General features: G+C 40.5%; 1 protein-coding gene across 4 annotated transcripts in view; it reads left to right on the top strand.

The window, feature by feature from the left end:
* LOC117504684 (disks large homolog 4-like) overlaps positions 1 to 16,565 on the top strand; it is a 46,613-nt gene that overhangs the window by 1,291 nt on the left and 28,757 nt on the right. For 3 of the 4 annotated variants that reach the window (XM_034164181.1, XM_034164179.1, XM_034164182.1), the window contains exon 2: positions 13,962 to 14,087. The exons of the other annotated variant lie outside the window; for it this stretch is intronic. In XM_034164181.1, the coding sequence (XP_034020072.1) occupies positions 13,962 to 14,087 (126 nt within the window). The remainder of the gene's footprint in view (positions 1 to 13,961; positions 14,088 to 16,565) is intronic. 4 annotated transcript variants of the gene reach the window in all.

The following is a 16,565-nucleotide window of genomic DNA, read 5'->3' as shown; positions in this document are numbered from 1 at the left end:
CACTGTGTCCATCTGTCCATGTGTCCATGTGGCAGACTGGCATCCTGTCCAGGCTGATCCCCACCTCTCATCCACTGACTACTGTGATAGGCTCCACCCCATGGCAAGCATTACCTGGAATAAGCGAGTATAGGAAATGAATGAATGAATGTTTAGGAAATGACAGACGGAATCGCATGTGACTGAGAGGGTTCAACATCAAACACGAGGGGCGGATCTGGGGGGGGGCTGTGGTGGAGTGTGTTTCAGGTTTGTCTGTTTCTTCTGTCTTTAGTCCACTTGGTTTTAAGGTCCAATCAAGTTTATTTCTGCGATCTTTGTCGGATGTAGTTGGCTATCACCCGGGTTTGGACTCATGTTCTGGAGGACGTTGTCTGCTTTACTGTTCACCCCCAGAAGCTGCTGGTCATATTTACTTTAGTTCTTAAGGAATTTTCAGCTTTTGTGTTTACAGTATTTTATGATTATACAGTGAGGAACATAAGTATTTGAACACCCTGCGGTTTTGCAAGTTCTCCCACTTAGAAATCATGGAGGGGTCTGAAATTTCCATCTTGGGTTCCTGTCCACTGTGAGAGACATAATCTAAAAAAAAAAAAAAATCCAGAAATCACAATGTATGATTTTTTAATCATTTATTTGTATGTTACTGTTGCAAATAAGTATTTGATCACCTGTGAAAATCAATGTTAATATTTGGTACAGTAACCTTTGTTTTGCAATTACAGAGGTCAAATGGTTCCTGTAGTTTTTCACCAGGTTTTCACACACTGCAGCAGGGATTTTGGTCCACTCCTCCATACAGATCTTCTCTAGATCTTTCAGGTTTGGAGTTTCAGCTCCCTCCAAAGATTTTCTATTGAGTTCAGGTCTGCAGACTTGCCAGGCCACTCCAGGACCTTGAAATGCTTCTTACGGAGCCTCTCCTTAGTTGCCCTGGCTGTGTGTTTGGGGTCATTGTCATGTTGAAGACCCAGCCATGACCCATCTTCAATGCTCTTACTGAGGGAAGGAGGTTGTTTGCCAAAATCTCACAATACATGACCCCATCCATCCTCCCTTCAATACGGTGCAGTCGTCCTGTCCCCTTTGTAGAAGAGCACCCCCAGAGTATGATGTTTCCACCCCCGTGCTTCACGGTTAGGATGGTTTTCTTGGGGTTGTTCTCATCCTCTAAACATGGTAAGTGGAGTTGATTCCAGAAAGCTCTATTCTGGTCTCATCTGACCACATGACCTTCTCCCATGCCTCCTCTGGATCATCCAGATGATCACTGGTGAACTTCAAACGGGCCTGGACATGTGCTGGCTTGAGCAGGGGGACCTTGCTGCCCTGCAGGATTTTAAACCATGACAGCATCATGTGTTACTAATGTAATCTTTGTGACTGTGGTCCCAGCTCTCTTCAGGTCATTGACCAGGTCCTCCTGTGTAGTTCTGAGCTTTCTCAGAATCATCCTTACCCCACAAAGTGAGATCTTGCATGGAATCCCAGACCGAGGGAGATTGACAGTCATCTTGTGTTTCTTCCACTTTCTAATAAATAATCCTAACAGTTGTTGTCTTCTACCAAGCTGCTTGCCTGTTGTCCTGTAGTCCATTCCAGCCTTGTGCAGGTCTACAGTTTTGTCCCTGGTGTCCTTAGACAGCTCTTGGCTATGGTGGACAGGTTGGAGTGTGATTGATTGAGTGTGTGAACAGGTGTCTTTTATACAGGTTAACAAGTTCAAACAGGTGCAATTAATACAGGTAAAGAGTGCAGAATAAGAGGGCTTCTTAAAGACAAATTAACAGGTCTGTGAGAGACAGAATTCTTGCTGGTTGGTAGGTGATCAAATACTTATATGCAGCAGTAACATACAAATAAATTATTTTTAAAAAAATCATACATTGTGTTTTCCGGAGTTTTTTTGTTTTTTTTTTAGATTATGTCTCTCACGGTGGACATGAACCTAAGATGAAAATTTCAGACCCCTCCATGATTTCTAAGTGGGAGAACTTGTAAAACTGCAGGGTGTTCAAATACTTATTTTCCTCACTGTATATACGAGTATATTCTGTTGTTTCCTCTCAGTACATTTAGTTTTATATTTACAGTATTTTCTGATGTGGTTACTTTTTTTACAGTAGTTTTATATGATTTAGTTCAGGATTTTCTGATGGTTTAGCCAAACTTATTTTTATTTTGTTGTATATTTATTATAGTATTGTCTGATACTTCAGCTCAGGTTACTGTAGAAAACACATTTTTACAGTATTTTTGATACTTTAGTTCAGCTTATTTTTATTTGTTGCAGCAGTTTTGATGTTTTTGTTTGTTACTCTTTATTTCTACACTACTTTGGTGTTCAGGCTTTTGTTTCTCCAGTATTTTTGATGCTTCAGTTAGGTAATTTTTTAATTTGCTTGACAGGATATATATATATATATATATATATATGTACAATATTGTTTTTGCTTTAGTTTCAGTAATTTTATTTATTTGTTTTAATTTCTGTTCATGTTTTAGTTCAGGTTATTTTTAATTTAATTTATTTATTTGTTGTTTTTTAATACAGGTTTTTTTTTTTTTTTTTTTTTTTTAGTTATTGATGCAGTATTTTTGATGCTTCAGTTCAGGTAATTTTTCAATATTTTTTGACAGGATTTTTTTTTAAAATTATTCTTATTTGTACAATATCATTTTTTGCTTTTGTTCCAGTAATTTGTATTTATTCATTTGTTTTAATTTCAGTTTTTTCATGTTTTAGTCCAGGTCATTTTTGATTTTTTACTTTAGTACAGAATATTTTTTATTTCTTGTTACAGTATTTTTGATGTTGTAGTTCAGGTTATTTTTTATTTCTTGTTACAGTATTTTTTGATGCTGTAGTTCAGGGTTTTTTTTAACAGTATTTTTGATGCTGTAGTTCAGGTTATTTTTTATTTCTTGTTACAGTATTTTTGATGCTGTAGTTCAGGCTATTTTTTATTTATTGTTACAGTATTTTTTGATGCTGTAGTTCAGGCTATTTTTTATTTATTGTTACAGTATTTTTTGATGCTGTAGTTCAGGTTATTTTTTATTTCTTGTTACAGTATTTTTGATGCTGTAGTTCAGCTTTCTTTTTTTTCTTGTTGCAACATTTTTTTTGATGCTGTAGTTCAGGTAATTGTTTTGTTTCTTTTACATTATTTTTTGATGCTGTAGTTCAGGTAATTTTTTTTTATTTCTTGTTACAGTGTTTTTGATGCTGTAGTTCAGGTAATTTTTTTTATTTCTTGTTACAGTATTTTTTGATGCTGTAGTTCAGATTATTTTTTATTTCTTGTTACAGTATTTTTTGATGCTGTAGTTCAGGTTTTTTTTTTTTACAGTATTTTTTGATGCTGTAGTTCAGGTTTTTTTATTTCTTGTTACAGTATTTTTGATGCTGTAGTTCAGGCTATTTTTATTTATTGTTACAGTATTTTTTGATGCCGTAGTTCAGGCTATTTTTTATTTATTGTTACAGTATTTTTTGATGCTGTAGTTCAGGCTATTTTTTATTTCTTGTTACAGTATTTTTGATGCTGTAGTTCAGCTTTTTTTTTTTTCTTGTTGCAACATTTTTTTTGATGCTGTAGTTCAGGTAATTTTTTTGTTTCTTTTACAGTATTTTTTGATGCTGTAGTTCAGGCTATTTTTTATTTCTTGTTACAGTATTTTTGATGTTGTAGTTCAGGTTATTTTTTATTTCTTGTTACAGTATTTTTTGATGCTGTAGTTCAGGTTTTTTTTTAACAGTATTTTTGATGCTGTAGTTCAGGTTATTTTTTATTTCTTGTTACAGTATTTTTGATGCTGTAGTTCAGGCTATTTTTTATTTATTGTTACAGTATTTTTTTGATGCTGTAGTTCAGGCTATTTTTTATTTATTGTTACAGTATTTTTTGATGCTGTAGTTCAGGTTATTTTTTATTTCTTGTTACAGTATTTTTGATGCTGTAGTTCAGCTTTTTTTCTTCTTGTTGCAACATTTTTTTTGATGCTGTAGTTCAGGTAATTGTTTTTATTTCTTGTTACAGTATTTTTGATGCTGTAGTTCAGGTAATTTTTTTTATTTCTTGTTACAGTATTTTTTGATGCTGTAGTTCAGATTATTTTTTATTTCTTGTTACAGTATTTTTTGATGCTGTAGTTCAGGGTTTTTTTTTTACAGTATTTTTGATGCTGTAGTTCAGGTTATTTTTTATTTCTTGTTACAGTATTTTGATGCTGTAGTTCAGGCTATTTTTATTTATTGTTACAGTATTTTTTGATGCTGTAGTTCAGGCTATTTTCTATTTATTGTTACAGTATTTTTTGATGCTGTAGTTCAGGCTATTTTCTATTTATTGTTACAGTATTTTTTGATGCTGTAGTTCAGGCTATTTTTTATTTCTTGTTACAGTATTTTTGATGCTGTAGTTCAGCTTTTTTTTTTTTTCTTGTTGCAACATTTTTTTTGATGCTGTAGTTCAGGTAATTTTTTGTTTCTTTTACAGTAATTTTTTGATGCTGTAGTTCAGGTAATTTTTTTAATTTCTTGTTACAGTATTTTTTGATGCTGTAGTTCAGATTATTTTTTATTTCTTGTTACAGTATTTTTTTGATGCTGTAGTTCAGGTTTTTTTTTTACAGTATTTTTGATGCTGTAGTTCAGGTTATTTTTTATTTCTTGTTACAGTATTTTTGATGCTGTAGTTCAGGCTATTTTTATTTATTGTTACAGTATTTTTTGATGCTGTAGTTCAGGCTATTTTTTATTTATTGTTACAGTATTTTTTGATGCTGTAGTTCAGGCTATTTTTTATTTCTTGTTACAGTATTTTTGATGCTGTAGTTCAGCTTTTTGTTTTTTTCTTGTTGCAACATTTTTTTTTTTTTGATGCTGTAGTTCAGGTAATTTTTTTGTTTCTTTTACAGTGTTTTTTGATGCTGTAGTTCAGGTTATTTTTTATTTCTTGTTACAGTATTTTTTGATGCTGTAGTTCAGGTTATTTTTTATTTCTTGTTACAGTATTTTTTGATGCTGTAGTTCAGGTTATTTTTTATTTCTTGTTACAGTATTTTTTGATGCTGTAGTTCAGGTGTGGGGTTTTATGGTTCATACCGTCTCACATTGTTGTTGTTGTTGGTATTTTTCCTTTAGTTCAGATTATATTTACTTTTTAACAATATATTTGATGCTGTAGTTTAAATTATTTTTTACTTTTGATGCTTATACATATGATATACATACTTACATGTATATATTTAAAAGTGTTTTTTAATGCTTTGGTTCTGATGTTTTTTGAGGTTTGATGAAACAGTTTTAGTCTTGAAGTGCAGCAGATAAATTGGAGATGGAAGCGGTGGGACAGAAATAGCTTTTTCTATCTTTAGCTACAACATCACCACTAATGGATGCACAATTCTTGTTCTTTTTTTGACTGCAGTTGTCTTGAATGGACCCAAAAAGACACCAGAACCAGCTCAGACCTGTTCAGTTTTTCAGTTATCTGAAGTTCGATTTTATTTTTCCGGCTGTGACTAACCACGTTTTTATGGAAGCTTTGGGCCTGGAGCCAATAACACGTCCCGCGTACACAAGAGATGCAAACAGCTGCAGAAACTAAACCAGAGTTTGTGCTTTAAAACGGAGCTTTTATCAGGAACATGAACAAAAGTGTCAGTCTCCAAAAGAATGAATTAAGGTTTTATGAAACAGCAGAGCCGGAGGGAGACGTCAGGACCACAGGAGACGTGTGGCGTCCACGTGGGCTGTTGCACGTGGACGACTTAGTCGTAGCTCCAGGCTAAAGGCTCTCAGTCACAATGATCCACTTTATCAAACGTCACCGCAAACTGGTGGATGAAATATTTCAGATCAAATGTCAGTTAATTTCATGTACTTAATCCAAGCCTGAAGGTTTGAGCTGCGGCTTCAAGGCCAGACAGTTGTTGGTTCTATTCCCCAACAGAACTTATCTCACCCTCATTCCTGCCACTGAGGTGCTCTTTAGCGCCTCCTGGTGCGTGGATGAGTGTTTTTAGAGTCTGCTCTCATGCTGATCATAAACCTGTTACTCCACTATTAGAGCAAGAGCAAAAGAGATGACTGTCCAAAGTAATCAGGGCCAAAGATCAAAGACAGACTTATGAATGACAAAAAATCCTCTGTGGAAAAGCTCAAAGATCAAAGTTTATTGATCATGTTTAAAACAAACAAACAATGGTGCAACAGGAAAAATCAGAGATCAAAGATGAGTGATCAGGGTAAAAAGACAGTGATAAGGATCAAAGAACAAAGACCAATCAGCAATCAAAGATAAGTGAACACGATCAAAGATGAGTTATCAGTATAAAATGGCAGTGATACATATCAAAGGTGACCGAACAGCAATCAAAGATAAATGATAATGATCAAAGAGGAATGATCAGAATCATAGATAAGTGATCAGGATCAAAGGTCGCAAATCAAAATAAAAGATGAGTGTTCAGTGTAAAAGGTCAATGAAGAATAAAGATGAGCAATCAGGGTCAAAGGCCACAAAACTAAGGTCACCAATGAGGATCAAATATGAGCCCTCAAGAGCAAAGGTCACCAAAGAGGATCAAAAATGAGCCCTCAAGATCAGTCACCAATAAAGATCACAGTTCACTGATCAAAATCAAAGATCCCCACTCAGGATCAAAGATGAGTGTTCAGAATCAAATGTCAATGAGGACCAAAAATGAATGATCAGGATCAAAGGTCACACATGAAAAGTCACACATGAGGATCAAAGATGAGCCCTCAAAATCAGTCACAGATGAGGATAAAAGTTCAGTGATCAAGATCAAATATCACCATTCAGGATCAAAGAGGAGTTTTTAGAATCAAAGTCAATGAGGACCAAAAGTGAGCAATCACAATCAATGTTCACCCATGAAAGGTTACCAATGAGGATCAAAGATGAATGATCGAGATCAAAGGTTAACACTCAGGATAATAAATGAGTGATCAGGATCAAAAACCACCAATCAAAGGTCACCAATAATAATAAAACAATGTTTGAAAAAAATAAGAAAAATAATATTCATCAAATTCTTTGAAGGCAGACAGATGTCAGCTGTGTAACTCCTGGTTTTATGCAGACTTCAGGTACAGGATCAGTGTGTCTGCTCGACTTTCACCTCATATACAGGTTAAAGGTTATTTTTTCCATCCACTTGTGTGCTAATTATTAATTGATCAGATGACATTACAGATCAGATGTGTGCAGGGTTGTTTTAATGAATGATGACTGGCTCCTCCTCTAACCGGTGATGTCACATGCCATGCGGTTGGCCTTTCAAAGGCTTCTTGTTTCAACAGCAAACACATCAAAATCTGATTTCCATCACTGTGTTTATGTTATTTTGATGTTTAATTAGATTAGTTCCTAAATATGGCAGGTCTACGGTACATGTGGCAAGGATCAAGGAGCCAAGGATGAGGGTCAAGGGAAGTGAACTCAAAGTGGTTTCAAAAATGTCCAAGAGGTTGTTAGGATCCATCATAAGTTGGAAGGATGGATCATAAGGTTGTAAGGATGGATCATAAGGTTGTAAGGATCCACCATGAGGTTGTTAGGATCCATCATAAGGTTGTAAGGATACTGCTTAGAATACTGCTGGCTCTCACTGCGGTATTGTATCACTTCCTGTTCCGGAGTACAGCGGTGTTTTTCTGTATCTGTTAGCTGTTTAATCTGCGCAGTTAGATTGATCTAGTTATCTAGATTATGATTTGTTTCCCAGTGTAATCTTTACGTGCCTTAACTAAAGCACTCCTTCTGCTGAATCACCTCTAAATTATTCACACATTATTCACTTTGCGTGTTTTTAAGAATCCGCTAGCTTAGCGTAGCTACTAGCTCTTAGCCGATTTAGCATGGCGGCGTCTCCTGTCTCTCCCGCACTTTTCTGCTCTGGGTGTGAAATGTTTAGTTATTCCTCGGCCTCCTTTAGCAGTAACGGTACTTGTAATAAGTGTAGCTTATTCGTAGCTTTGGAGGCCAGGCTGGGCGAATTGGAGACTCGGCTCCGCACCGTGGAAAATTCTACAGCTAGCCAGGCCCCTGTAGTTGGTGCGGACCAAGGTAGCTTAGCCGCCGTTAGTTACCCCCTGGCAGATCCCGAGCAGCCGGGAAAGCAGGCTGACTGGGTGACTGTGAGGAGGAAGCGTAGCCCTAAACAGAAGCCCCGTGTACACCGCCAACCCGTTCACATTTCTAACCGTTTTTCCCCACTCGACGACACACCCGCCGAGGATCAAACTCTGGTTATTGGCGACTCTGTTTTGAGAAATGTGAAGTTAGCGACACCAGCAACCATAGTCAATTGTCTTCCGGGGGCCAGAGCAGGCGACATTGAAGGAAATTTGAAACTGCTGGCTAAGGCTAAGTGTAAATTTGGTAAGATTGTAATTCACGTCGGCAGTAATGACACTCGGTTACGCCAATCGGAGGTCACTAAAATTAACATTAAATCGGTGTGTAACTTTGCAAAAACAATGTCGGACTCTGTAGTTTTCTCTGGGCCCCTCCCCAATCAGACAGGGAGTGACATGTTTAGCCGCATGTTCTCCTTGAATTGCTGGCTGTCTGAGTGGTGTCCAAAAAAATGATGTGGGCTTCATAGATAATTGGCAAAGCTTCTGGGGAAAACCTGGTCTTGTTAGGAGAGACGGCATCCATCCCACTTTGGATGGAGCAGCTCTCATTTCTAGAAATCTGACCAATTTTCTTAAATCCTCCAAACCGTGACTATCCAGGGTTGGGACCAGGAAGCAGAGTTGTAGTCTTACACACCTCTCTGCAGCTTCTCTCCCCCTGCCATCCCCTCATTACCCCATCCCCGTAGAGACGGTGCCTGCTCCCAGACTACCAATAACCAGCAAAAATCTATTTAAGCATAAAAATTCAAAAAGAAAAAATAATATAGCACCTTCAACTGCACCACAGACTAAAACAGTTAAATGTGGTCTATTAAACATTAGGTCTCTCTCTTCTAAGTCCCTGTTAGTAAATGATATAATAATTGATCAACATATTGATTTATTCTGCCTTACAGAAACCTGGTTACAGCAGGATGAATATGTTAGTTTAAATGAGTCAACACCCCCGAGTCACACTAACTGTCAGAATGCTCGTAGCACGGGCCGAGGCGGCGGATTAGCAGCAATCTTCCATTCCAGCTTATTAATTAATCAAAAACCCAGACAGAGCTTTAATTCATTTGAAAGCTTGTCTCTTAGTCTTGTCCATCCAAATTGGAAGTCCCAAAAACCAGTTTTATTTGTTATTATCTATCGTCCACCTGGTCGTTACTGTGAGTTCCTCTGTGAATTTTCAGACCTTTTGTCTGACTTAGTGCTTAGCTCAGATAAGATAATTATAGTGGGCGATTTTAACATCCACATAGATGCTGAGAATGACAGCCTCAACACTGCATTTAATCTATTATTAGACTCTATTGGCTTTGCTCAAAAAGTAAATGAGTCCACCCACCACTTTAATCATATCTTAGATCTTGTTCTGACTTATGGTATGGAAATAGAAGACTTAACAGTATTCCCTGAAAACTCCCTTCTGTCTGATCATTTCTTAATAACATTTACATTTACTCTGATGGACTACCCAGCAGTAGGGAATAAGTTTCATTACACTAGAAGTCTTTCAGAAAGCGCTGTAACTAGGTTTAAGGATATGATTCCTTCTTTATGTTCTCTAATGCCATATACCAACACAGTGCAGAGTAGCTACCTAAACTCTGTAAGTGAGATAGAGTATCTCGTCAATAGTTTTACATCCTCATTGAAGACAACTTTGGATGCTGTAGCTCCTCTGAAAAAGAGAGCTTTAAATCAGAAGTGTCTGACTCCGTGGTATAACTCACAAACTCGTAGCTTAAAGCAGATAACCCGTAAGTTGGAGAGGAAATGGCGTCTCACTAATTTAGAAGATCTTCACTTAGCCTGGAAAAAGAGTCTGTTGCTCTATAAAAAAGCCCTCCGTAAAGCTAGGACATCTTTCTACTCATCACTAATTGAAGAAAATAAGAACAACCCCAGGTTTCTTTTCAGCACTGTAGCCAGGCTGACAAAGAGTCAGAGCTCTATTGAGCTGAGTATTCCATTAACTTTAACTAGTAATGACTTCATGACTTTCTTTGCTAACAAAATTTTAACTATTAGAGAAAAAATTACTCATAACCATCCCAAAGACGTATCGTTATCTTTGGCTGCTTTCAGTGATGCCGGTATTTGGTTAGACTCTTTCTCTCCGATTGTTCTGTCTGAGTTATTTTCATTAGTTACTTCATCCAAACCATCAACATGTTTATTAGACCCCATTCCTACCAGGCTGCTCAAGGAAGCCCTACCATTATTTAATGCTTCGATCTTAAATATGATCAATCTATCTTTGTTAGTTGGCTATGTACCACAGGCTTTTAAGGTGGCAGTAATTAAACCATTACTTAAAAAGCCTTCACTTGACCCAGCTATCTTAGCTAATTATAGGCCAATCTCCAACCTTCCTTTTCTCTCAAAAATTCTTGAAAGGGTAGTTGTAAAACAGCTAACTGATCATCTGCAGAGGAATGGTCTATTTGAAGAGTTTCAGTCAGGTTTTAGAATTCATCATAGTACAGAAACAGCATTAGTGAAGGTTACAAATGATCTTCTTATGGCCTCAGACAGTGGACTCATCTCTGTGCTTGTTCTGTTAGACCTCAGTGCTGCTTTTGATACTGTTGACCATAAAATTTTATTACAGAGATTAGAGCATGCCATAGGTATTAAAGGCACTGCGCTGCGGTGGTTTGAATCATATTTGTCTAATAGATTACAATTTGTTCATGTAAATGGGGAATCTTCTTCACAGACTAAAGTTAATTATGGAGTTCCACAAGGTTCTGTGCTAGGACCAATTTTATTCACTTTATACATGCTTCCCTTGGGCAGTATTATTAGACGGTATTGCTTAAATTTTCATTGTTACGCAGATGATACCCAGCTTTATCTATCCATGAAGCCAGAGGACACACACCAATTAGCTAAACTGCAGGATTGTCTTACAGACATAAAGACATGGATGACCTCTAATTTCCTGCTTTTAAACTCAGATAAAACTGAAGTTATTGTACTTGGCCCCACAAATCTTAGAAACATGGTGTCTAACCAGATCCTTACTCGGGATGGAATTACCCTGACCTCTAGTAATACTGTGAGAAATCTTGGAGTCATTTTTGATCAGGATATGTCATTCAAAGCGCATATTAAACAAATATGTAGGACTGCTTTTTTGCATTTACGCAATATCTCTAAAATTAGAAAGGTCTTGTCTCAGAGTGATGCTGAAAAACTAATTCATGCATTTATTTCCTCTAGGCTGGACTATTGTAATTCATTATTATCAGGTTGTCCTAAAAGTTCCCTAAAAAGCCTTCAGTTAATTCAAAATGCTGCAGCTAGAGTACTGACGGGGACTGGAAGGAGAGAGCATATCTCACCCATATTGGCCTCTCTTCATTGGCTTCCTGTTAATTCTAGAATAGAATTTAAAATTCTTCTTCTTACTTATAAGGTTTTGAATAATCAGGTCCCATCTTATCTTAGGGACCTCGTAGTACCATATCACCCCAATAGAGCGCTTCGCTCTCAGACTGCAGGCTTACTTGTAGTTCCTAGGGTTTGTAAGAGTAGAATGGGAGGCAGAGCCTTCAGCTTTCAGGCTCCTCTCCTGTGGAACCAGCTCCCAATTCAGATCAGGGAGACAGACACCCTCTCTACTTTTAAGATTAGGCTTAAAACTTTCCTTTTTGCTAAAGCTTATAGTTAGGGCTGGATCAGGTGACCCTGAACCATCCCTTAGTTATGCTGCTATAGACGTAGACTGCTGGGGGGTTCCCATGATGCACTGTTTCTTTCTCTTTCTGCTCTGTATGCACCACTCTGCATTTAATCATTAGTGATCGATCTCTGCTCCCCTCCACAGCATGTCTTTTTCCTGGTTCTCTCCCTCAGCCCCAACCAGTCCCAGCAGAGGACTGCCCCTCCCTGAGCCTGGTTCTGCTGGAGGTTTCTTCCTGTTAAAAGGGAGTTTTTCCTTCCCACTGTAGCCAAGTGCTTGCTCACAGGGGGTCGTTTTGACCGTTGGGGTTTTACATAATTATTGTATGGCCTTGCCTTACAATATAAAGCGCCTTGGGGCAACTGTTTGTTGTGATTTGGCGCTATATAAAAAAAATTGATTGATTGATTGATGGATCATAAGGTTGTAAGGATCCACCATGAGGTTGTTAGGATCCATCATAAGGTTGTAAGGATCCACCATGAGGTTGTTAGGATGGATCATAAGGTTGTAAGGATCCACCATGAGGTTGTAAGGATGGATCATAAGGTTGTAAGGATGCATCATAATGTTGGAAGGATGCATCATAAGGTTGGAAGGATCCATTATATGGTTGAAAGGATCCACCATAAAGTTGTTAGGATCCATCATAAGGTTGGAAGCATCCACCATAAAGTTGTTAGGATCCATCATAAGGTTGGAAGGATCCACCATAAGGTTGTTAGGATCCATCATAAGGTTGAAAGGATCCACCATAAAGTTGTTAGGATCCACCATAAGGTTGTTAGGATCCACCATAAGGTTGTTAGGATCCACCACAAGGTTGTTAGGATCCACCATAAGGTTGTTAGGATCCACCATGAGGTTGTTAGGATCCACCATGAGGTTGTTAGGATCCACCATAAGGTTGGAAGGATCCACCACAAGGTTGTTAGGATATACCATAAAGTTGTTAGGATCCATCAAAAGGTTGGAAGGATCCACCACAAGGTTGTTAGGATCCACCACGAGGTTGTTAGGATCCACCATGAGGTTGTTAGGATCCACCATGAGGTTGCAAGGATCCATCATAAGGTTGTTAGGCTCCACCATGAGGTTTTTAGGATCCATCTTAAAGTGGGAAGGATCCACCATGAGGTTGTCAGGATCCATCATAAGGTTGTTAGGATCCATCATAAGGTTGGAAGGATCCACCATGAGGTTGTTAGGATCCATCATAAGGTTGTTAGGATCTATCATAAGTTGTTTTGGTCCATCATAAGATTGTTTGGGTCCATCATAAGGTTGAAAGGATCCACCATAAAGTTGTTAAGATCCATCATAAGGTTGGAAGGATCCACCATAAAGTTGCTAGTATCCATCATAAGATTGTGAGAATCCACCATGAGGTTGTTAGGATCCATCATAAGGTTGTTTGGATCCATCATAAGGTTGAAAGGATCCGTCATAAGATTGTTAGGATGCATCATAAGGTTGTTAGGATCCATAATAAGGTTGGAAGGATCCATAATAAGGTTGGAAGGATCCATCATACGATTGTTAGGATCAGCTGAGGTTCTTGCTACATGAGGTTCTGAGCATCCTTGAGGAAGATGTACGAGCCAACAGGAGTCTATGAGATGAGGAAATAAAGATCCATGAACAGGTTCTAATAGTTTCTGGGAATCGGTTAAGATCTGCTGCTGGATCAGTATGAGGCTCTCCAGGTCTGAAGGAGAGGAAGGCTTCTGTAGGACCCTTTATGAATGGGGTCACATGGCGATTTATCCAGGGAGGTTCCTGGATAAATGGTTCTTGGTTCCTGATGTTCTAGAGGCCTGAAAAACAGAGTTCCGTGGTTTGGTGAGGATGATGTTGAGGTCTATGAGGTGGATCTAAAGGTTTCCAAAGAGGTTCAGTGTGTCCATGAGGAACAGAAGCAAAGGCTTCAACAATTCTAGGTGTCCTTGAGACTGTTGTAAGGGTTCATGAGGGGGTTCTCAGCTTAAAGAAAAACTGCTAAGGTTCCACCAAGTATCTGTAATGACTGGTGGGTATCCTGGTGGGTACCACTGCATTAACATGCTAACAGCTCATGCATCTGTCTCCATGTCTCTGCAGAAGTATCGTTACCAAAATAATGAGACTCCACCCACTGACCCCAGCCCTGGTCACGTGACGCACGGACGCAGCAGTGAACTGACACACGCACACCTGGACGGCTACACGCACCCTGCCGCGGTCACTGTACGTACAGTCACACACCCCACAGACCGTCTTCTTCTGGTGGACGTGTTTCAATGATGGTTGGGTTAGCAGGCTGGACACTTGGACACTCCAGGATGAGAGTTAGTTTGCTGAGTTCTGGTACATCTATTCATATTTAACAGTCAGTCAACAATTTGGCCAGCAGAGGGCGGCAGCACTCAGATTCTCCAGCTCAGGGTCTGATCCAGATCAAAGAGTCCTGTAGAACATAAGCCCTCACAGTTTGTGTTGTCATTTTAACCTGGGTCACAATCAGCAGGTCTACAGTTTCCCTTTTTATCAGTACAAGTTAATTCTGATCTCACAAAGCGGCTCCTGACTGGGGTTCACAGTCTGATCCCCAGAAGAAGAAAAAACAACACACAGCTACTTGTTGCCACATTCAGATGTTCTGTGAGAAAAAACAAAACAAAAAACAAAGCTGAGCAGACTCACCTGTGGACTTCAGATGCCCTTCAAAATCATTTAGTGTCCTGTGGTGGAGGTGTGGGTCCTGTGGGTCCTGTGATGCAGGTATGAGTCCTGTAGTGGAGGTATGGGTCCTGTGGTGTAGGTGCGGGTCCTGTGGTGCAGGTGTGGGTCCTGTGGTGTAGCTGTGGGTCCTGTGGTGGAGGTGTGGGTCCTGTGGTGGAGGTGTGAGATCTGTGGTGCAGGTGTGGGTCCTGTGGTGGAGGTGTGAGTTCTGTGGTGAAGGTGTGAGTCCTGTGGTGAAGGTGTGGGTCCTGTGGTGTAGGGGTGGGTTCTGTGGTGTAGGGGTGGGTTCTGTGGTGTAAGTGTGGGTCCTGGGGTGGAGGTGTGAATTCTGTGGTGCAGGTCCTGTGGTGAAGGTGTGAGTCCTGTGGTGAAGGTGTGTATCCTGGGGTGCAGGTGTGGGTCCTGGGGTGGAGGTGAGAGTCCTGTGGTGGAGGTGAGAGTCCTGTGGTGGAGGTGAGGGTCCTGTGGTGCAGGTGAGGGTCCTGTGGTGCAGGTGTGGGTCCTGTGGTGGAGGTGTGGGTCCTGTGGTGGAGGTGTGGGTCCTGTGGTGCAGGTGTGGGTGCTGTGGTGGACATGTGGGTCCTGTGGTGCAGGTGTGGGTCCTGTGGTGGACGTGTGGGTCCTGTGGTGTAGATGTGAGTCCTGTGGTGGAGGTGTCGTGCAGGTGTGGGTCCTGTGGTGCAGGTGTGGGTCATGTGGTGCAGGTGTGGGTCCTGTAGTGCAGGTGAGGGTCCTGTGGTGCAGGTGAGGGTCCTGTGGTGCAGGTGAGGGTCCTGTGGTGGAGGTGTGCGTTCTGTGGTGCAGGTGTGGGTCCTGTGGTGGAGGTGTGGGTCCTGTGGTGCAGATGTGGGTCCTGTGGTGGAGGTGTGGGTCCTGTGGTGGAGGTGAGGGTCCTATGGTGTAGATGTGGGTCCTGTGGTGCAGGTGTGGGTCCTGTGGTGCAGGTGTGGGTCCTGTGGTGGAGGTGTGAGTTCTGTGGTGGAGATCTGGGTCCTGTGGTGCAGGTATGAGTCCTGTGGTGCAGGTGAGGGTCCTGTGGTGCAGGTATGGGTCCTATGGTGTAGTAGGTGTGGGTCCTGTGGTGGAGGTGTGGGTCCTGTGGTGTAGATGTGAGTCCTGTGGTGGAGGTGTCGTGCAGGTGTTGGTCCTATTGTGCAAGTGTGGGTCTGTGGTGCAGGTGTGGGTCCTGTGGTGCAGGTGTGGGTCCTGTGGGTCTGTGGTTTGGTCATATTTCAGAGCACATATAAATGTGTGTGTAGGTTTGATGTTGGAAATCAGATCATTAGAGTTACAGATGTCCACACCTGTCCAGAGGTCGGAGGTCATCACATTAATATTCAGCTATGCAGAGAGAGCCTTACAGCCAGGGGGCGCTCTGCAGTGTTAATCACTGAGAGGCGTGGGCTGCATGTGCCCACTCTCCATGTGATGCATCTCTCTGCTTTCTGCTCAGCCGTCTCCATGGCAACGGCAAGGATGGTGGTCGCCATAGCGACCACATCATCCTGAATGTATGAGTGTGTGTGTGTGTGTGTGTGTGTGGAAATCATTCTCTCTACTCTCTCTCTCTCTCTCTGTCTCTCTCTCTCTCTCTCTCTCTCAGCTGGCAGTCAAGTGACATCACTGAGGGGAGGGGATTCCTTCAGAGATAGAGAGAGCGACGGTTGGAGAGAGAAAGTGGGAGCGGAGGAGGACTGAGGGATGACAGAGGGAGCAGAACGCCTCTCTCTCTCTCTCTGTCTCTCTCTCTCTGTCTCTTTCTCTCTCTCTCTCTTTTCCTTTTGAAGCACAGGACTGGTTTGTCTATTCTACAGTTTTTTTTCTCTGTAATTAAGGATTCTGTCGTTTTGTGTCCCTCTGGACCTGAGGACTGTCTCTGTCTTGCTCTGTCTTTTTTGTCCACTGAGGGGCCGAGGATGGACTGATGCGCTGAGCCGTCTCTCTCTCTCTCTGTCCGTCTACGGCTCGTTACTTCCTGCTGTC

Source organism: Thalassophryne amazonica, chromosome 23 (assembly GCF_902500255.1).
Source record: "Thalassophryne amazonica chromosome 23, fThaAma1.1, whole genome shotgun sequence".
Taxonomy (NCBI): domain Eukaryota; kingdom Metazoa; phylum Chordata; class Actinopteri; order Batrachoidiformes; family Batrachoididae; genus Thalassophryne; species Thalassophryne amazonica.
This window is presented reverse-complemented; position numbering and strand designations above follow the sequence as displayed.